General features: G+C 34.4%; 1 protein-coding gene across 4 annotated transcripts in view; it reads left to right on the top strand.

Annotated features, from left to right (window-relative positions):
* Positions 1 to 23,123, top strand: part of LOC138176029 (platelet glycoprotein 4-like) — a 57,229-nt gene that overhangs the window by 7,003 nt on the left and 27,103 nt on the right. For 2 of the 4 annotated variants that reach the window (XM_069106760.1, XM_069106761.1), the window contains exons 2-5: positions 3,864 to 3,956; positions 4,457 to 4,671; positions 17,732 to 17,892; positions 21,881 to 22,025. In XM_069106760.1, coding sequence (XP_068962861.1) covers positions 4,552 to 4,671; positions 17,732 to 17,892; positions 21,881 to 22,025 — 426 coding nt within the window. In that variant the 5' untranslated portion in view covers positions 3,864 to 3,956; positions 4,457 to 4,551. Of the gene's footprint in view, positions 1 to 3,863; positions 3,957 to 4,453; positions 4,672 to 17,731; positions 17,893 to 21,880; positions 22,026 to 23,123 lie in introns of all 4 variants that reach the window. The other 2 variants (XM_069106758.1, XM_069106759.1) reach the window with 1 other exon arrangement.

The raw sequence follows: 23,123 nt of genomic DNA, 5'->3' as shown, positions 1-23,123 counted from the left end.
TCAAGTTCTAAAATTTACAAGTTTGACCATCTCTCACATGCCCTGGTTGGATAAATTTACAAACAAGCAATCAGCAGCACTCCCCTGCATATCCTGGCATTTAAGCATCCTGGCATTAATATTGTCACAAACTACCTTGCTAATGATATTTCATATTCCCATTTAAGTCAAACTGACTTCTATTCCCTCTTCATGACATTCTATTTCCATCTTCCTTGTCTTTATATGATTTTATGTTTGAAATGGTCTATTCACCCATCCTTCAGAGAATCCTAGCTTATATTGCTTCCAAATGCAACAATAATACAGAAAATGAATTTTGCCTTGTTAACGGTCCTTTTGATGACTAAAAACCAGCAGTTATTCTTTTTTTAAGTTTTATTGATGTCATGTTTTTACATTATAAACATTTATATATTATTCTTACCTTAAGAGAGGCCACTAGTAACATAGTAAAATAGGTAAGTAAAATTAACAATTGTTATTGTTGTTGTTTAGTCATGTCTGAGTCTTTATGACCCCATTCATTTTCTAGGCAAAGATACTGGAGTATTTTGCCATTTTCTTCTCCAAATCATTTTTCAGATGAGGAAACTACAGCAAACAGGGTTAAATGACTTGCCCAGGGTCACACAGTTAGTAAGTATCTGGAACCACATTAGAACTCAGGAAGATGAGTCTTCCTGACTCCTGGACCAGCACTCTGTTGACAGCACCACCTAGCTGCCCTAAAAATTAATAATACAATGACCTTATCAGAAAATGCATGTAGCATTTATGTCTATAACACCTCCTACCTCTCTGTTAGAAAAAAAAAACAACAAAAAACAGAAATCTACTTTCTCTCCCTCCTACACACAAACTGATTTTTAAAAAAGTAATGTCTTATAGCAAATATGGATAGTGAAGCAAAGCAAATTCCCTCAATGATTATATACAAAATATAAATCTATCACCTTTCTGTATGGATAGCATTTTTTTCATCACATATCCTCCAAAATTTCAAAAGGTGATTTTATTGGCCATAGTTTTTAAAGCTTTCAGAGCTTTTTGTTTTTACAGTGGTGGTTATTATGGGTAATGTTGTTATTATTTAAATTGGTCTCCTGGTTCTGCCCATTTCATTGTTCACCAGTTTACAAAACTACTAAAAACTGTTAATTTTTATAATGTTGGTATTGTAGTAAAATGATAAATATTGGAGGGACTCTTGGGAAACAGGCAGATTGATGCATTGTTGAAGGACAAGTGAGTGGGTAAAAACATTCTGAAAAATCATTGGGATTATACACAGGTTACTAAACAATAACTAATGGGGCCCTTTGACTTAGGTATATCACTCCTAAGCCCATACTGAAAAAAAAAAATCAAAGAAAGAGATAAAGGTCCCTTCTGTACAACACACACACACACACACACACACACACACACAGAGAGAGCTAGGTGGCACAGTGGATAAAGTGTTTTGCCTAGAGTCAGGAAGACTCATCTTCCTGAGTTGAAATCCAGTTTTAGACACTTGCTAACTGCACAACCCTGGGAAAGTCATTTCACCTTGTTTGCTTCAGTTTCCTCATCTGTAAAATAAGTTAGAGTAAGAAGTTGCAAACCACTCCAGTATGTTTGCCAAGAAAGCTCCAAATGTGGTCATGAAGAGTCATACATGATTGACAAATTACTGAGAATCATATATGTGTATAATATATACACATACATGCATCATATATGTATAAACATACATCCATGCATAAATACATATCAGCTCTCTGTAAGAAAGGTGGTAAGAAAAAAATCTGAAAGCTAAGGGATACATTACCCCAACTGAGGAATGACTGAATAAGTCGTAAGAAATGAATATAATGAAATACTATTGCTCTGTAAAAAAGGAAATAAATGCTTTCCAAGACATGAAAAACTATATGAACCGCGGCAGATGAAGTAAGCAGAAATAGGACAATCTATAAAATAATCACTACTAAGAAACAGATGCATATACCTGCTACAGGTAACTATTAAGACAGTAGATGAGGCACTTTGGTTGCCATTCATGTGGGGAAAGAAAATAAAGAATGGCATTTTTCCTTATGTGTCCTTATGTCCTTGTGAGTTTAACAACATTGCTATATGTCTCTGTGGATTTTTCTTTTTGGTCTGTATTGTTTGTATATTTTTTCTGCACTATGTCTGTGGGCATTTCCAGCATAGGCAAAGGCTTGCCATTTTGTTTTGTAAACCTATTAAGTGCAATTTTCAGACTAAACCCTGTCACAAGAAATGCCATCACAACCAAAAGTTCTTGTGTAAATGTCTCAAAGGTTTCAATACCTAACATCTTTTTTTACCTTATATTTTACAATTGCAAAGTATTTTATTTACATGAACTTATATCCTTCTAATAAAATTTTGCAGTACATAATGTTCCCAACAAGCATGTATGTACATGTACATGTATATGCATGTATGTACTGAGCACACATGAATATATGCACTGTGTGTATATGTGTATATTTGTATATGTGTATATGCAAAGATGAATCAATATACAAGATGAGTCAAAATATTTAGTAATTTGTACTAATTAATGAGAAACCTAGAACTTAAACTTGGGGTCATGTGCTTGAAGTCCAGTGTACTTTAAGCTATAACATGCAGACGCATTGTCATACTTTTATCAATCTTCTTACAAAACACCCCATTAATATGAATTTTTAAAAATGACTTCAAGCATTTATTAATCACCTAGCACATTATTCTTCATATAACAATGACTCCAAGAATAAGATGCAGTCTCTCTCATCTCCCCCAGAACTTTTATAGTCTTATAAAAGATGTTTTTTTTTTTTCTGGGACACTAGGTGGTACAGTGGATGGAGCACCAACCCTGGAGTCAGGAAGACCTGAGTTCAAATATGGCCTCAGTAACTTGACACTTACTAACTGTGTGACCTTGGGCAAGTCACTTAACCCCAATTGCCTTGCCTTCCCCCCTCGGAAGGAAGGAAGGGAGGAAGGAAGGTAGAAAGGAAGGAAAGAAGAAAGGAAGGAAGGAAGGAAGAAATGAAGGAAGGAAGGAAGGAAGGAAGGAAGGAAGGAAGGAAGGAAGGAAGGAAGGAAGGAAGGAAGGAAGGAAGGAAGGAAGGAAAAATACATGTTTTCTTCCAGTTTTTGCCGATAACAATAGCTATTCATCACCATGAAATAGGAAACAGTGTTCTGATTATACACTACAGAGAACATATAGGTGCCCCTTTGTTATAAAAAAGAAACTTTAAGTTGTAGCTCTAGAAGATAAAGAGGACAAAACAAAGGTTATTTTTCATTTAAAATAAAAACTGAAAGTAATAGTGATTGGTTCAGTTTTCTGGTCATACATTTTCTCTATATACAATCTCGAAAAATATTGCATTTCAGTGCTTGTCCTAGGGACATATTAATAACATTTGAACTGAATAGATGATGGGTTTTTTTAATTTACTTAGACTTTCAATCCTCTGCAGTTAGATTTTATGTATAGCAATAATTTTCATAATAATTAATATTAAAATTAATCCTCTGGCAAGGGGCAATATGGCATAATGGAAAGGTCAGTGAACTTGAAGTCAGACTTTGGTTTGAGTGGCTAATGATGTGAGACCTGGAAATTTTACTTAGCTTCATGCAACCTTAGTTTCCTCATCTGTAAAATGGGGATAATGATACCTTCCTTACAAAGTGGCCATGCAAAAGTTATTTGTAAATTGTAAGATACTATATAAATGTGAGATGAATTGCTGTTATTATTGTTTTTATTATTACTAATTTGTTTTCTAACATTTTGTTTTCAACCCTATTTCAACTTACTATGCATATGTTTCTTTTTACAGATTTCAAATGATCGGAAGAATTAATTTTTTTCCTGAAATAAATCATCTCAAAATCTCTGTGTAGCCTTAATCCTGCTGCCAATCCCAAAGAAGGTACGGAGGAGGGGATTATTGAACTATTTTTTTAATAATATGTATATTTATGAGGACATCTAAACAAAAATCTGTTGAACTTGCAAAAGAGACCAACTTACAAAAGAACCTCTAAGGGTGTGGATATGATTGACTAGAGAAACCAGGGAGCTCAAAAGGGTATGACAGGATAAGGAAGAAATAGGAAGGTGGAGATGACCTTGACAACATCATGTATGTGTAGTTTTAATGAGGTTATTATTTGTCATGCTAAATATGCTAGAAAAAAAAAGACCAGAACAGTTTATAGGATACACTCGAGCCAATTATATTCTTATATTATGATTGTGAAAAAAAAGGGTGGGAAACCTTAGAGTCTATACTAGAAGCATAAATGAACAGAACCAAGCATTTATTTATAACTAGCACAATTATCTTCCCATCAGCGTTCATTGCTTGTTTTTTGTACTTTGATCTTTTTGAACTGATAATTAGTCTCTGCTTTGTGTTGTTTCTAGTAGTAAGATCAAGTTCCTTGGACGTTTGGCGTGAGAGAGACCTGAAGAGCAAAAAGGAATCTGGTGCCAAAGCCTACGGGGTCCTTTAAACAGTAAAAATGGGCTGTGATCGAAACTGTGGGCTCATCACAGGTGCTGTCATAGGTGGAGTACTGGCTGTGCTGGGAGGCATACTGATGCCTGTTGGAGACATGATTATTCAGAACACAATTAAAAAGGTACATATTAGTATGGAGGAAATTGTTAGTGACTCTGACTGATTTTCCTTTGCTTCTTTTCCATTTTATGTGTTTTCTTCCTATTAAGAGGTCAACATAATATTTCTTAAATAGTAAGAGTATAAAATAAGAGTAGCTGTGCCAGTAAGGAACACTGAAGAGCACATGGAGGAGAGAAAAAAAGATTTTTTAAGTTAATTTAATATGACAATGATATGTTAATTTCTTATTTTCATAATTAGCTATAATTAATTTAACATACTTTAGTATGATAGAAAAAGAGTCCTGAATTTCAAGTCAATCATACAATATTTATAAACTGAGTTTATATTGATTTGACTTGAATTGGATGGAAGACAGTCCTCAGTGCATTTCTCAACTGAAACAAATGCAAATTCTGGAAAAAGCCTATAGGTCCCCATCCCTCTAGCAGAGCAATGTGTGTGTCTGTGTGTGTGTGTGTGTGTTAGCTATTCCTTCAAATAAGCATTTAATAGACCAAAGAATTACCCTGGTATGTTCTAGAATCAAAGTTGGTGAATAGACTTCATTTTACATTAGGATGATGAGATTTAGAGCTGGACAGACTGGATCTTCATCTAGTCCAATCCTCCCATTTTATATATTTGGAAATTATGTACTTAGAGCAGGAATTCTTAGCATATTTTTGTCATGGTCCCTTTTGAGTAAATTGGTGAAACCCATGGGCTCCTTGGTGTGATGTTTTTAAATATATAAAATATATCATATTACAAAGGATATCAATTATGTCAAAATATAGTTTATAAATATATGTTTACCTATGTATAATCCTATATATACATAGAAATAATTTTATATGGGTATATGCATGTATATTTTTATGTCTACATACACAAGTTTTTGTGTAATATATATGTATGTATGTGTAGATATGTATGTATATGTATATTTGACCATGTAAATCAGGTTAATAGACTCTAAGATCAGAATCTCTGATTTAGAGAATCTCAAGGGTTTAAATCATACAGATTTAAAATGTCAGGGCTAAGTTTAGAAAGTTGGTCCTCAGACCCCGAATCAAGTGCTACACACATTGACTAAAACTACTACCTACTGTTTATTATTAAGTGGAAAAACCATTAAATTAAACTGATTTCTTCAACATTTAAAACTTTAAGTGATTATATCAGTTTGAAGTTTTCTTCCACAAAAATAGTTCATGGCCCTTAAAGCTCTTAGTAGTTAGTTTTTCCAATTATGGCACAAATAAAATGACAGCACCAGGTAGCCAAGGCTGGTAGTAAAGCTCTCTAGACTTCTCTAGTCTAGCAAAGTGGTCCTGAGATGACAAGCACAGCAGTCCTTTGCTTGGTCATAGTAAAAGCCTTTACAATTGCTAGAGCTTATACTTGGGAAATAAAACCTCTGAACTCCATTTACCTTCAATCAATGAAGAAACATTTAAATAGGACTTTAGAAGAGGTATGCTGGTTTTATGGTTCAAAAGAACAACTAAGACTCTTGTAAAGTTGATGAGGTCAACTTATGGGTCTCTGGATTGATGTTTTCCAGAATGATTATTTACACCAATTGTATTTTTAGCATTTACTATAAGCATAACATTGCTGTGAGCTTGTAGGTGTGATATCCAATGAATTACACTGTTCACTAAGAACTTAACAAATGTGTTAGGAGTTTAATTGAAACAAGTTATGTCTGTGTTCTTAAATAGTGCACTTTGGACAGCTTTAAGTATTAGGATTTTTTTTCATTCTAGCAAGTCTATCTCTGCTCTCTGCAGCTTACATATAGAGTCTAAGAGGCCATCTAGTCCAGCCCTCTTGCTTTAAAGATGAAAAAACTGAGGTCCAGTGAGGTTTAGTGACTTGGAAGAAGATCACCTCCACCCATTGTTCTTAATTTTTCCCTCTGATTCAAGCAGAGCAAGTCAAATCACACTTCCATAGCTAGCCTTACAGATATTGGAAAATCACTATCATACCCTTATGTCTTTTCTTTCTCAAACTAAACATCTTCATTTCCTTCTCCCTACCACCATATAAGTAAGTTTTCTCATCTTCTCAGCTCCCTGGTCACATATCCTTCTTTATGGGCTAATGCACAGCTATATCCTTAACTAAAATGATTTCATTGACATATCACATGGACAAGTTGACAGGGTGCACAGCCTCCCCACAATTCATCCATTTCACATTGCTTCTGAAAAAATATAGATTCGAAGAAAGGAAAATTTTACTTTCTAGGACAAATTGCAGTCGTTAAACTGCTAAGTGTTGAGTTGTCCAGTCTCCTTAATTAAGACCAGCCTAGAGATCTTCATCTGCAAGGGGTTCTCTGTGTTCCCAATGCAATTGATTTAACTGTCTTCTAAAGCCCTTTTGAGGCTATGATCTGTACAGAAAAAAAAAGGATATTTCCATTTCAAAAGATCATAAATCTTTTGTAATATTGAAGTAATTAGTATGTATTGTTTCCTCTGTAGTAATTAGCATGGAAGAAAAAAACCAAACATTTCAAAAATCCTGAAAGCTTTTTCTAATAATTAGATGTTAAGTTAGGGTGTTTGGAAATCTGCTTTCTACTTATACTCTATGAAGGCAATGGAAGACTAGATAAGGGGTGGTAGCAATTAAAAGAGGGAGCCAGAAACTCAAAACCTGAACTTGACTTCATAGATGATTTTGGGAAAGTCATCTGGCCTCCTTTTCCTCCTCTGTAAAATGTGGGAATTGGCCACTGAGGTCCCTTCTAGTACTAGACCTATGGGCCTAGGACCCTAAAATATAAACTGAGTGAGGCAGATAAAGGGAGCTTACTTACTTACCCCATGAGACTGATGATCATCTATTCTGAACTGAAATTCAGAACATACTATTGGACATATTCCTTTTTAAAGGAATAACTTTTCTTCCCCTCAAATTGGGTTTGAACTTGAAAATCTAAGATCTATATTCCCTTTGCCTATGTTACCATACAAGTTTATGTAGCATGCCAGCAGAGGAACCAAATCAAATCTCTACTTTATACTTTCTTCCTTATACCTCTACTGTAATTGTTTTGAGTATAAGAGATTATTGAGGGATGTCTTGAGAAATGTAAGATCAGAGGAAAAGAATTTCTGGGTTGCAAAAGAATTCTCCTTGTGCAAACTCCCTGGCAGTGTGGAAGGGTATGTAATAATTGTCAAGCAGATGTCTGTCTACACTTTCTCTATTCAGCAAGAATTTCCCAACTCTGTGAAGTACAACTCCCAATAGAGCTTGCCATCAGTTTATTGAAGGATTATCAGCTCTCTAAGGTAGTGCAATAGAGTCCCAAAAGGGCCCACCTGGTTTGGTATGTTGTCCTTCATGCTCACAGACAATAAAAATGATGTCACTATGTAGGGGTCAAGGTACAGTGTGTCCAGTTATGGTCAATCAGTCCAATATAAGCTCAGAAGTCTTTGCCATTTGTTGGGGACAAATAGTTCATATGAGTATTTGGAGTAGAGACAACTCTGACTTTGTGCATTCCACATTTTTTTCTTTTTTGGAATGTCTGAAGATTCATGATCCTCAATATACCAATAGGAAGGCTCTACTTTCTAAAATATGTGTTACGGAAACCATAACATATGAATTTTCTCCATTAAATAAGAATGCAAGATGCACTGACTTTATCTGACAATGTGCTTATGAGAACCAGCTGTGGCATTGTAGATAGAAGGCCAGCATACAAGTCAGAAAATCCCACCTTTGACATTTGTTGACTATGTGACCTTAGTCATAACATTTAACCTCCTGATGACCAAGGCAATTCTCTCTCTACAAGTTGCACAGCAAGTACTGATCTAGTCAGTAAAGGGAGTTTCCTATACTGATAAAAATCACAGGTCAAGTTCAAATACATATAACACTATTCACATGACAAACTTGGACTAAAGAGGTTTTATAGTTCTCACAATTACAAGTCAAGTCAACAAGTATTTTTTTAGTACTTAATGTTCCCGCTCCTAGGTTAAAATGGGACAAAAATAAAATTTCAAGCCCTTAGAAGAGTGATTGTGCTTAACAGTGTAGGATAGTGAGGTTGAATGGTAGTATATCTTCATGGAAAAGAAAAATAAAGGAGAGAATTATGCTATTGTATATATATTCAAGAAAATGAATGATTAAATAGGTGCAAATGAAAGGTGGCAAGGGTGTGTATGCATGCCCATGTGTGTAGGGTGGGGTGAGGATGGAAAACTTCAAACTAAATTATGTCAGCATTGTAGCAGGAGTGATTAAAAAGCAGATGTGAAATGGAGTAAAGTTGCATAATAAAGCAAAATAGTGAGTTCATTATTGGATTACTGGATTTAGGAACTTTGAAGCCTGCACTATTTCCACATGTCACATATTTAGAGACATTTAGAGAAACTGCAATAGAAGTAATTGGAATCTTGAAAGACTTTTTTTCCCTAATTTTTCCCCATGTTGGATGAAAGTGTATGAGGGAATAAAGGAATTTGAAGAAGATAGATTTTCAAGTAAAACACTGAAGTGGGTTTCTACTGTAGGCCATATTATCGGGTTGCAATATAGACTTTCACCCTAAGGCTTGTTTTTTTTTAATAAAACTGTTTACCAGTGGATGATGATGATGATGAGATGATGATGATGATGAAGATAACCATACTTCTCTAACAGTTATTATGTGCCAGGCACTGTATTAAGTACTTTAGAAATATCCCCTTCAATCTTCATAATTCTGGGAGGTAGATGCTATTATTATCCCTATTTCACAGATGAGGAAACAGAGGCATAGAGGTTAAGTGACTGAACATAACCTTTAAACCAGAATCATTCTCTCTCTTTCTCTTTGTCTCTCTCTTTCTCTCTCTCTCTCCCTCTTACTCTTCACCTCCCTTTCTCATTGTGATATAAAACCACTTTTTTAACAAACAAGTTCTTACCTCTTTGTCAAACCTTGATCACTCCCTTTCTCTCACCCTTCCTCACTCCCTCTTCCTACTTTTCTCATTACTTTGAAATAATTTTTAATGCTCTAAGACCATGATCCTATTGATTCATTAATACTATGAACACTTCATGGGTTCTTTGTATAGTTATTTGAGAAAAAATATAGAACTTCCCAAGTCATCTTAGAGAATGTTTCATTATAAACGTCACTTTTCAGAGAGGATTTGAATAATTTTATAACAATAGAAAACATGCAGTCTAATAAGCATTTATTAAATATCCAAGATAGAGAAGTTATTATTGCCAGACTGTAGAGATACAGTAACAAAATGAAAAACAGTCCCTTCCCTCAAAGGATATATATTCTACTGGGAAACATATCATCTAAATGCAACTATATGCATGAAAATTTGTGGTAGGAGCATCAGTAAAACCTTCCTATAGGATGTGACACATGAGATGAGTCTTAAATGAAACTAGCAATTGTGGCCCTCTCCCCACCTAGAATTTTCTACGATGACTTTTCATTTAATATGGATAGATAGTATCTATAGCTATAGATAGATAGTTTGTATACTTGTTTGATATTGTCAAATGAAGGTGAACTCCATGACAGTGGCTGTTTTTCTTTTATGTTTTTGTACCTTCAGCACTTAGCACTTACTACTACATAGTAAGTATTTAATAAATGCTTGTTGATGGTTGACAGACTGGATTATACATTAAGAGGTGGGGACCTGGGGTTGGTTATAATGAAATAGCCTGCTATACAAAGGCAAGGAGACAGAAAATGGACTCCTGAATTTAAGGTATAGCAAGCAGGCCGCTTTGTCTGAGACACAGAATGAATGAAGAGGGGTGTGTATCGAGGTCTGGGGAGGGGAGTTGCAATGTCAAGCATAGAAAGGAAGACTGTAGTCATGAGTTGGTGCTGATGGCTTTTTAGCAGTGAAATGAGGTGGTTTATCATTTAGAATGATCATTACAGCAGTTCTTTGGAGAATAGATTAAAAGAGGAGAGGCTATGAACCAGGAATCCAGTTACTACTATGGTAGTTCTAGCGAGTGATGATGTCTCCAAATAGGGAGATGCTTATGAATATGAGAGGTAATGTGGGAGTAAAAGATATAGAAGCACAACTGATTGGACATAGGGCTGGAGTGAGAGAAGGAGTTGAGAATGACTGAATTCAACATTGATTGCATTTTTCAACTGAATTAAAGGGGGTTGAAGGAGGGATAGATTTAGTGAAGAGGAGTTGTGTTTTGGCCATGTTGGGTTTGACATGCCTCCAGGACATCCAGTTGGAGATATTCAAAGTATAATTGCTGATAGGAGAATACAAATTCAGAGCAAGATTAGGACTAGGTATATAGATATAGTAATCATCTGCATAGAGATGACTAAACTCATGCTATGCCCAGTAGGGAAAAAATAAAGAGAAAAGAAAAGATCTAAGTATGAGTCTTCTCAGACCCATGCAGTTAGGAGGTAGGAGATGGAAGGAGTCTAGACATTTAACCCTAGTCTTCCTCATTTAATGAGTGAGGAAATTGGAACCCAGAGAAATTATATGAGTTGCCCTATATTACTAATATTAAAAAGCCTAAAAGGCCAGATGTGAGCCAGATCCTCTGACTAAAACATGTTCTTTCCCCTGTACATGTTGCTTCCTATGGATAATGGATTGATATGTGCACTATAGTGCATAGAGTACTGGAATTGGATTCAAGAAGAACCGAGTTAAAAAAATGGTCTCAGATACTAGCTGTGTGACCCTGTTTGCCTCAGTTTCCTCATCTATAAAATGAGCTGGAGAAGGAAATGGCAAACCACTCGAGTATCTCTACCAAGAAAATCCCAAATGGGGTCATAAAGAGTCAGACACAATTGAAAACAACTGAATAACAAAAAAATGGACAATGATTAAGTTACAAAATAGTCTATCAGGTAAAAGGAGAAGCAAGGGAGAGTAGTGTCAAAGAAAAGGAAGAAGGAGAGGCAGGGTTATCAGTAGTGTTGCAGGCTGTAGGAGATCCCAAGAAGGAGTGTTTTAGTTGAGTGTTGAAGTCAGACAGAAGCAAGAACATAAGAGACTGAGTAATGGAACACAAGGGAAAAAAGAGAAATAAATGTTTGACTATTATATTTTTCAGAAGAGTTGCGCATGGGGTGTTGCACTGATTTATATGTATTCTCTCTTTTCCATTTACTAGTTTAATGAGTAGGTTAACCATTTACTCTGTGTTCTTGAAAGATGAGTTTTCTTTAGTGTTGTGTGATGCATTTTAATGCCTTATGAAAAGTACAGTTCTTAGTATTATTAGTTGAGAAGATCATGAAATAGAAAAATCACTGGATGAGATATCAAGAAAGTCTTATCTGTTAATAATTCTTTGACTTTTGCCAAGTCACTAAAGATATGTGCCTTGATTTCCTACTGAGAAAGGTTTGGACTAGGTTTCTTTTGGTTCTAAAATCCTGTAATTCAATATTTGCCAAAAAAAAAAACTAGAAAATTATCATTAGATGAAAATTATCTTTGGAGGTATCTAGGGGCTTCAATAGATAAAGCTCAAGAACTGGAGTCAGGAAGACATAAATTCTAATTTGCTTGCCTCAGTTTCCTCAGTTGTAAAATGGAGATAATAAGACTAACCAACTCCCAGGGTTATTGGGAGAATCCAATGAAATAATTTTTATAGCTTTTAGCATAGTGTCTGGAACTTAGTAAGTGCTATGTAAATACTACATATTATTATTGTTGTTATTGTTATTAGATGAATATAGAGTTTCTTATCTTTAAAATGGGAATTATATTTGCATTATTTACCTTACATTGTGATAAGCCTCAAATGAGATACTATTTAAGCCTCAAATAAGATACCTGTGAAATGTTCTGCATTGTATAAGAAAAAAAATCACATCAATATAAACTTCTGTCAAGCATATGGTTTTAATAGCATATTTGTTATCTGCATTGCAATTATAAATAGCATAATAAATCACCAACATATTAATACAACAATTATTATCATTGCTATTACTACTTGCAAGTTATCCTTACTTAGTTAAATTAAAGTTTCAATGGCATTGGTATTCATACTCTCCCCAACCTCCACAAGGCTTTAGTCAGCAGCTTGAGATTCAGCTGCCTTACAAGCTAGATTGTCTGTTGGAATACTCCAGTTCAGAGGCAGATGCTGATTTAAAAGATCCAAACTGATGGAAAAATTCAAGATCCTTTATTATCAGACTCCACTAAAATTTACTGGTGCATCCACAATAGGCTTTATATCTTATTTAAAATGCCTTAGACTCAGAGGGGGGGAATCAAACCTTTCTTCTATCCTATTATCAAATAACTAACTCTCATATCTATTTAGAAATTAGGAGATACATGTGATTTCATATCTCATGTTGGTATAGGAAAGAGGTGCAAACTAAAAACAAAATTGCAAAAAAAAAAAAATTCTAGTGCATCAGAATCATGAGGAAGACCTCAGTTCCTGTTTTAGCTTATTCATTGTTTCCTTAAGTAACCTTCCAGCAAGCTACACTGTAGTAGGAAGAACATTGGCCTAGAAATCAGAACTGGATTCTAGGGCTGGCTCTTCCACTTACTAGGCCACATGATCTTGAACAAGTTAATAAATGTCTGTGGGCTCCAAATTCCTTCTCTGAAAGATGTTAAGTTCCTTTCCATGTATAAATGCCTATTTCACTTGAATTCATAAGAAAGGTATATATGGGGTCAAGATTATAATGGTAGTAAGAGAGGTATTGAATCTTTTTGTGAGCACACACAGAGACAAATGGAAGATGGCTTGTTCCCCACTTCATGGGTGATATAGGCAGTTAATGCTACCAACTAAACTCCACAAATTATACAATTCTTTAAGTGTTTAGAGTAAGCACAATATTATGCTTAGGCAGCAAGGGAAGTGGAAGAAGGGGAATGTAGCTATGTTCTCATTACTGCAAATAATGAATTCCCTGAAGGGTTCCCATGTATTTGAATTTATACTATTTGAAGTTATAATTATGTAAAATATAGCAATTGGTTCCGGTCCAGAAGAATTATGTAGTGCTATTCGAATATGTGGGAGCCCTTCATTGGATTCATTATTCAAACTAATTGGGGCCTAGCTGTAGGTTTAAAAATATAGTGGCCTATAATCTGCAGAAATTTTTAATTCTAGTAGACATAAACTTGTAAAAATAGAAAAAAAAAACAAAAAGCAATTCGAACAAATTAATATTTAAGCAAGTGGGAAAGAAGATAATTATTCTTGCTAAAATTTCCAGTAAGAGTTGTAACTCTTTATGGAGGAAGTTCTTTTTAAATGAGTTTGCTTGTCTTCAAAAGGCTCTGACACCCCTTCTGTCACAGGATGATCTTTCCCCTAAATACATTTAATGTAATCTATTCCAGGATCCCCAACTTACTACAATTATGTAACTAAAGAGTCACAGATTTTTTTCAGCAACAGCATGTAATTTTTTTCCTGTACTGAAAGCTATTCAAATAACCTTACCCTACTCGATTAAACAATTTGCTAAAATAATAGTATAAAATCTTGCCTTCATCAGCTAAATGTTTGGAACAATCTTTTTGTCTCAAAGTGAACAATTTATTCACCAAATCAAATGTACCAGTTATAGAATGCCCCTTTTCCTCTCTAAAATTGTCACTCATCTTCCTTTTTGGTAAAATTTGATATTTGTAACCCTTATTCCCAAGAATACACATTCCTAGTGTAAGAAACTCCGTAAATAGAATTTGTATATATGACAAGACATCGAGACAGTGTTTATTTTCTTCGATGCTACATGAGGAAAAAAAGTCATTTCCATGAAAGATGAATTGTGTATATAGATGTATCTTTTGGTTTATCATGGTGAAACTAATTTCTCACCTGTTTGGGATTAATATGGGACCACTAACAAAGACCACAACCCCTTAAGGACTTCCTAGAAAAGTGTGATGGAATTGTTTGGCACAGGGAGGTTAAGTTTCCCAGGATAGGTAGAAAAACTGGATTTCAACCAAAGTCTTCCTGGCTTGACCCACAAATATCCTCTCTGCTACAATGATTCTTTTGGTGGACTTAGTAAGCTGTGGAAATAATTATTTTTGTGGAATCTTGGAATACTTTCAAAGCTGTGAACATGCAGCAGAACTAGAAGGTGATACAGTATATAAATACAACAGAAACACTGTATTTGAGTTTAAACCCCAGTTCTTCACTAGATGTCACCTTGGAAAAGTAACCTAAAATCACTTGCATGGGCCATATGTGAAGCAGACAACACATTAGACTTTGAGTTAAAAAGGCCTGGGTTCAAATCCTACACCAGAAACTTATTAGCTAGGTTATTCTAGACATGTTATTTAATCACCATCAGCCTCAGTTTCCTCATTTATAAAATGGAGACAATGGTATCAACTTTGCTATGATTTTTGTTAAGATCAAATGAAAAAGTGAAGTTTGATCTCTTTCTCACTCTTTCCCCTGTTCTCACTCTCCCTATCTGCCTGCACCCCTGTCTCTGCACCTCTCTCTTTGTTACTCTGTTTCCATCTGCGTCTCTCTGTATATCTTCTCCTCTCTTTCATCTCACATCTCTCTTTAGTCTCTCTTTCTCATCTCTCCCTGACTCTCTTCTTTTTTCTGTCTATACATTGTGTTAGCTGCTATCACAACCAACACCATCATTTTTGTCATCGTTGTCATCATCATCATCATGGGCATCATCATCAGAATTTTTCACAATGTTTCCATAGAAAATACCTACTTACCTCATGATATATGAGGTTCAAATGGAAATTATTTGCCAATTGCTAAGTACTTTATATTACCATGACAATGATACAAATAATAATATCTCACATTTATAAACTATTTGTGGTCTGCAAATTCTTCATAAAAATCCTTTTGAGATAAGTAGTGGAAATATTATTTTTATGTCATTAAAAAAAGATTTCTTCCCCAGTGATACTGTCAAAAAGTAGCAAATATAGAAGTCAGACTTTTGAATCAGTCTTTTGATTTTGTTTTCTTTTATTCATCTCTTCTCTATATTATGTTATATTTTTGGATGATTATAACTGGTCACTTAGACAGTATTGACTAAATAAATTCTAAATAGATCAAAACTTCAGAATTTTATATATTTTTAAATTTCTTTCCACTTAAATCTAGAGCCAGTTCTCCTTCTGGGAATTCCTTCATGTCACACATTAGACAAAAAGAAAGGGGCTCTGAAGATGGGAAGGACATTCAGAATTGAAGTACAAAGCGTAGATAGTGCAGAGTAAGGTGGAAAGAAGTTCAGATGGAATCAATCCTTGGGAAAAGAACAGTTGACAAAACTATTTCTCTTTTCATGACTTTTTTTTTTACATTGAATCTTTCTGATGTCTCTTTCTTTGTCTTCTCCATATAACTAGGATAAAACTGTCCTGACCTGTGCTTTCTTCCTATGGCTCACCATTTGGAATATTGTCTATCTCAATTTCTACTTTTTCCCTTTCACATGGTAACTGTGTACATGGCAAGTTAATTAAGAACAACAAATTCATTTTATGGTGCCTTTTCTTTATATAGGAATTGTACCACTTTCCTCTGGGAAAAAAATGATGATTTTAATGTGTTTTAATCTATTTTCTTTAAAATGTGTATATATGTTTTTCCCTTAAAAGATAAATCTGTGACTAAAACAAATACAACTAGCATTTCAGTGTGGGACTATAGTTTAGATATTTTCAGTATTTGCAGGGTTTATGGAAAGGAATAATGTGGTTAGAGAGACCAACATTGATACCATTTGCAAATATGGATACTGTCCCTACAATGTGCTACTTAAGAAGATTCTGAAGACATTATACTATACTAGTCAAGTTATCTTCTATATGAAGTAATTCACCAGCAGCTTTGGAAATATAGAATTTGAGTTCATCTCAGTCCTGAAATCACAGACTAAAACAAATAAAAGGAAAAGTATTTTAGAGTTGGAGTGGCTAGGTGGCACAGTGAATAGAGTACCCGCCCTGGAGTTAGGAGGACCTGAGTTCAAATCTGCTCTCAAACACTTAACACTTAATTAGTTGTGTGACCTCAGGCAAATTACTTAGCCCCAATTGCCCTGCCTTCTCCCCTCCAAAAAGCCAAAAAAAAAAGTATATTAGACTTGAATATGAAGAGGGGAAAGTTAATATATGGTACTTTTGGCTAGAAACTTACTGATTTCAATCCTCCCTTATTCTACTTCAGATGACTGTAGATATGAAAAGCTAAGCCAATGAAACATCAGCTGTCTCAGACCCCAACCTGGATAAGGCTTCAATTGATGGTTTGGGGTAAATGTCTATTGTCAGAGGACTAGCCCAGCTTAACTCAGAGACTTATTTTTTGCCCATAAAAAACTCTGAAAAACCACTTACTAATGATTGCCATCTATGTCATTGGAGTTCCCTTACCAGTTGGTACACTTTACCAATGAAAGCACAATTCTTCAAAGTAGCAAAGTAGATGACTGACTCTCTCCAGAGTTTTTCAAAGACTTTTGAGCTGCCTACTTAAAATTCGATCTTTCTAGAACAGAGTTCTTTTTTTCTTTAAGAAAATAACTTTTTTAATATTTCTGTATTTTTTTAGCTGTTGTTTTGGTCCTTTCCCCCCACTTTGTGATTCATCTACGTGAATCACACACAAACAACCAGGTAGCTTTTTCACTGGTATGAAATCCTCATATCATATTCAAAATTTACTTAACATTTTGTTGCTAAATTTTGCAATAAAGTTGCTCTAGGGTTACTCCTGCTCTTAACAATCATTTCCTTAATAACACAGAAACTTGTTTGCACTGTTGCAGACTTGCTGTCTCTTGACAAAAAATTAACTTGAAAAGATTCCTACAATAATTTAAAACAAATTCTGTTGCAAGGATGTGGCAACATTGCAGGGTGACTTTTTGGCGTGTGTAACAAGGTTGCTCTATTAGTTTTCCATTTGGGTGATGAAATGTTATGAACTCCCACTGCTATACTCAGCAATTTATTTTTCTGCAAACTAATCCAAATTTACTGTTTTCTTTTTCTTCATAGCAATGTGTGATTGAAGAAGGAACAATTGCTTATAAAAACTGGGTTAAAACAGGCACAGATGTTTACAGACAGTTTTGGATATTTGATGTGCAAAATCCGGAAGAGGTGATGATCAACAGTACCAACATTAAGGTTAAGCAAAGAGGCCCTTACACATACAGGTAGATCAATATTCAGCCAAATAAATGACAATGCTTCCTAAATTACAAATGCTTTTGCTAAGGATTTGTTTGTAAATCCTTTGCCTGTTTTACAAAATGGAATATACCTTGTTTCTTCTTGGGATGAGAGAAATAAAGACATAAAAGGGGCAGGTCTGGTGGGTTTCCTCAATAATTTAATCAGTAGCAGAAAGAAATATCATGTATGTTTTAAAATTCCACCAAATTAATCAAACTCTGGATAAATGCAAATTTCTTTGATGACTTTTTTTATTTCATTAGCAAGAAATTAATTTCTCCATCTTTTAGAGCTGTTCATATTTATTATCATATTTTCATATTAGTTCAGTGGTTAGATGTAAGTGCTAAGAAGAGAAATCTTCTCAGAGACTTAAAAATGAAAATCAATTTTGTCAACATTAAATATGTGCTAGTTTCCTTTAGGTTACTATACAAGGTCCACACAGTATAGTATATATGGTTTCTAATTAAAGAACTGGGATGTTGAAAACCATTCAAAAAGTTTTTTGCCTATATTTCTTGTTTTAGAGACTAAAAATCCAGGGCCTTCCTTTATTTTTTCCAATAATTAGACTTCTGAAATATATGTTTATATACCTCTGAGTAGATTAATAGAATCTTTGAGCTAGAAATATATCTTAGAGATCATAGAGTCTAAAACCTGCATTTTACAGAGTAGGAAACTGAGGCTAAGAGAAAGTAACTTAAGTGTGTGACAGGGGAGCAATGAACCATTTTAGCTTCCTAACTTCTAGTCTGATTTTTCTTTCTAATATAATTTTCTGCTTCCTATTTCAGTGATTGAATTTAATCTTTTTGTTAAATTAAATGACATTGTCTAAATGTGAAAACATAGAAAGGGATTAAAAAAAGAGTCTGATTTTTAAAGAAATAAATAGCAGGGGGTGGCTAGGTGGTGCAGTGCATAGAGAACTGGCCCTGGAGTCAGGAGGACCTGAGTTCAAATCTGTCCTCAGACACTTAACACAAAAACTAGCCATGTGACCTTGGGCAAGTCACTTAACCCCAACTGCCATCCAAAAAAGCAAAGAAAAAAAGAAAGAAATAGCATAATTTAAGAATGTGGTATTTCTGATTCCCAAACAAAATCCTGTCACCTTTTCTGCTAGGGGCCAGTAGAAAGAGTTTTGAATTTGTGATCAGAGGGTTTGAGTTCAAATCCAAGCTCTGTTATTTGCTACATGTGTGATCCTTAGCAGATCAATTCATCCCTGCAAGCCTGTTTCCTCATCTGCAAATTGAGGGGGTTGGAAGATCTGAAAGGTCCCTTCTATCTTGAAATCTATGACACCATGGTCTGCCCCCACTCCATCCATGGATGTTTATATTCCTTTTTAAATTATTTATAAAGCTTCTGTCCTAACTGGTCTCATAGTTCAGCACCCCATATATCCTCAGTCATTGTTCACATTAAAATTTTCCCTTACCTTCTTTTCTTTTATTGCAGACAGTATTTTTAGGGTGAAAAAATGAAGATAGTATTCAATGTAGAGTAGTCCCTTTAGGATGAGAGTTGGGTTTTTAATCTTTCTTTTCCTTTTTTTCTTATCCTGACTACTTAGTACAGTGCTTTACACTTAGTTGGCACTTAATAATAAATACATGTTCAATGTACAATCTCACTCCCAAAGAAGTTTAAAATTTTGTAAAACTTATATCCCATTATCTGGTACCACCACCACCTCCTCCTCATCTTCCTTCTCCTCCTTTTCTCCTCTTCTTTTTCTTCTTTACATTTCTCTTATTTTTCTTTCTCCTCTCCCTCCTCCTCCTCCTCTTCTTCATCTTCCTCCTTCCTTCCCCTCCCCTTCTTCTGCTCCCTCTTTTTCCTCATCCTCCTCTTTAAAGTCACTTCCCAGAGAAGTAAAAAGGAGGCCTGTTTGGTTAGTGAATACTTATTCCTAATATGCTAGCAAAAGTAGTAACTCTTTCTTCTTTTTGATCCTCCTACAGTAAAATAAGTAAATACAAAACAGGAAAAAAAATCACCGCCATTTCCCTGTTTCCACATACTAGATTTGTATGAACAGGAGCTTTGTGAATCTCAGCAGAAGTATGTCTGCTAGATAGGTGATAATATTTAGAATTAGAAGTTACCTTGAGGAAAGTAGTCATTCTTCTTCAGCACTGTACCTAGACTCAGAAAAGTCCACTTTTATAAACCTCTTAAGTTTCTCTAAAATCTGATTCAAAATTTAGCTGTACTGAAATTCTTATATCCAAACCAAATCCTCTTTTAAGATATTCTAACTTTGAAACCGAAAAAAAGAAAAGCAACCATTTGTAGGTGGATAATGTTTACCGTTTCCTTTTGAACTTACCCTTTGATAAAACATGGACAAAATCCATATTATGCTTCATATTCAGATACATAGTACAATCACAAATCTTTTTCCAGAAACTGGGGGATGGAAAAGACTACTTTCAGTCCAGCATTTTCTTTTAAAGAGTGCCATCTCTTGGCTAGATTTTGTAATTGCAAAAACAGCAAACAGCCATATTTAGGTCTAAATCATGGCTATTATGAACATATTCCTTTAAAATGAATGTAAGGAATTGATCATGGAGGTTATAATATTCATAGCCATTTATAATGCTATTCAATTATATGAATGTAATTCTCAAATTACATGAATATTATTCTCAAAAGTCCATTTACACAATTATAATTCTCAAAAATCCAAGAAACTGCCTGGAATGGAGAAAGGATTCAGCACAATCTACTTTTAAACAATTTCTACAGCTTCTAATAAGGAGATAATAAATATATCGTCTCTATTAGTTGATCTTTCAAAAAGTTAGATACTATATAATTCTATCATATCCTAAATATAATGAATGAGGCTTTGGCATAAAACCCACAAATTTTGATTAGATAGATAACTAGATACTAGATAACTAAGAACAATCATTTTCTCAAAAAAGCAGATGTTGTGATAACCATTACAATCTCATTGATTTATTTTGTGCTTTCTGGTCAATCTCAAAATGTTTTGTCCTAAAAAAGGCCTTTTTTTAATTTTCTTTAAACATTTCTATTTTTATAGATTTTTTTCAGATTATGGTTTATATGTGAAAAAATAAGTGAACTTTAAGTTCTAGTCCATGAAATTAAACTCAATATATGAAATTTCCCCTTGGTTTTTAATCTCTCCCTTCCTACTACTGACTACCAAGATATGACATTTTTTTTTCATTCTAACCATCCACCTTTAACCTCCATCTTTGAAGGGACTAGTTGAGTTAATAATATATTTAGCAAAGATCACCTTCATCCCCATCTTCTTTAAATAAAGTGTGTGAGTAGGAGTCACCTTATATATAGGTATAGCTTAGCTGTATGGACCAAACTCTCTTTTCTTCCTCAGTTAGCTATTTTCAGATGCAAAAAGGGATATGAACTTTTTAAGTTTCTCTTATTGCTAACTATAGCCCTGTATGTATAGTTCTTCCAATAAAAGTGTCTGAGGTCTACATATCTATAATCAGACTAAAAATATCAGGCAGCCTCTTAGACAATCAGCTATCTCTGTGAAAGAAGTCTGATAATTATTTAAGATAAGCTCTGGCTAGGGGATGAACTGTGACTCTTTATATTGTAAATGACATTGTAAGTTTAAAATTGCTTATTAGGGTTAACTAAGAAATCAGACCAGAGACTCAGCAAATCTACTAAAATTATTATTAATTAATCCCCACTCTATGTAAATCACCTCTCCTGAGTCTCCACATAGCTAAAGAAATCCACTTAAATATGTAGCTAATCTATATATTCCAGCCTTTGATTCAAATATACATTCACATGAAAACAGTTTATTTTTTATCCTTGGTATTACTCTATATGTACAATTGATGATTATTTATAATTTTGGTAGATTATACCAAAAGATTTATTATAATATGTGTTTATGAAGTTATTTTTTTAGATTTTTGTTTTGTTTTTCAGAGTCCGCTATCTAGCCAAGGAAAATCTAACTCAGAATGAAGACAACACAGTGTCTTTTGTGCAGCCCAATGGTGCCATCTTTGAACGCAGACTGTCTGTTGGGTCAGAAAATGACACCTTTACTGTTCTCAATCTTGCTGTTGCAGTACGTGTGTTGGGATGGGGCAAGGGTGGGTGGGGGTGGTAGAGTGGTGAGTAATAATATAATTTATTTGCAAATCCCCTTGGACTCCATTAAAGTCAGCTTGTGGTTAAAATGATTCTGATACAAAGCAGTTGAAAAAATCCTAGTCTGATATAGAACATTTTGCCTATAATATGAGTATTAATATAATTCCAAATACTAGTTTTTAAAAGGAGTCATCAATTCATGGTAAATTTAAAACACAAAGTAAGTGATTGGGAAAAATAAATTCAAGACTCAAAATGGAACAATGATTTATTTAAAGCTGTTCTTGCCTCTTTCTCAAGCTTATTCGTTTATTTCCTTTCTATTTTTGCAGATGCTTAAGTATCTAGGTCTTCATTCATAATGTGATGACTTTGAATAAAACATTGAACTTCCTTGGGCCTCAGTTTCCTAGTATATAAAATGAGGTGGTTGGACAAGATGACCCCTCAAGGCCTTTGTAATTATTAATTTGTGACACCAAGATTTTTATTCAGCCAGTGTGTGGTACTGGAATTTTGATAGTGAAACCTCATCGGATTTGGAAATAGATCTTAAAAGGATGGGGGAAATATGACTAAGCATAAAAAAACACATAAGAACACGAGCATGGTATGTTTAGGTTCTGGCTAGATTTAAAGGCTCAAATAAGAAAGAAGAGGAGGATGAGATTACATAAATGCAGCATGTATAGTTTGGGAGAATACTAAATGCCAGGATGAGGAGTTTGGACTTAGTTCTGTAGTCAGGGAGAACTAATAACACATTTTAAATGGAGGTAAAATTATAAAAGTAGAAAGAAGAATAACAGGTTTATTGATTATCCTTTTGGAGTTTAGTGTGCAGAATAGATCAGAAGAGGAAGAAAATAGATGCCAATTACAACATTATTGAAAGAATTATAGAAGATAATGATAGGATAAAATTGTCTATAGCTTCTTTCTACCCTCTTCCAGCACAGTGAACTTACTTTCTCTCTCTCCCCCTCTCTCTGTCACTGTTTCTATCTGTGTCTCTCTCTGTCTGTCTCTTTCCTCTCTCTCTCTCTCTCTCTCTCTCTCTCTCTCTCTCTCT

Source organism: Petaurus breviceps, unplaced genomic scaffold (assembly GCF_028583685.1).
Source record: "Petaurus breviceps papuanus isolate PSGF00001 unplaced genomic scaffold, PetGlider_PUasm1.0 80, whole genome shotgun sequence".
Classification (NCBI taxonomy): domain Eukaryota; kingdom Metazoa; phylum Chordata; class Mammalia; order Diprotodontia; family Petauridae; genus Petaurus; species Petaurus breviceps.
This window is presented reverse-complemented; position numbering and strand designations above follow the sequence as displayed.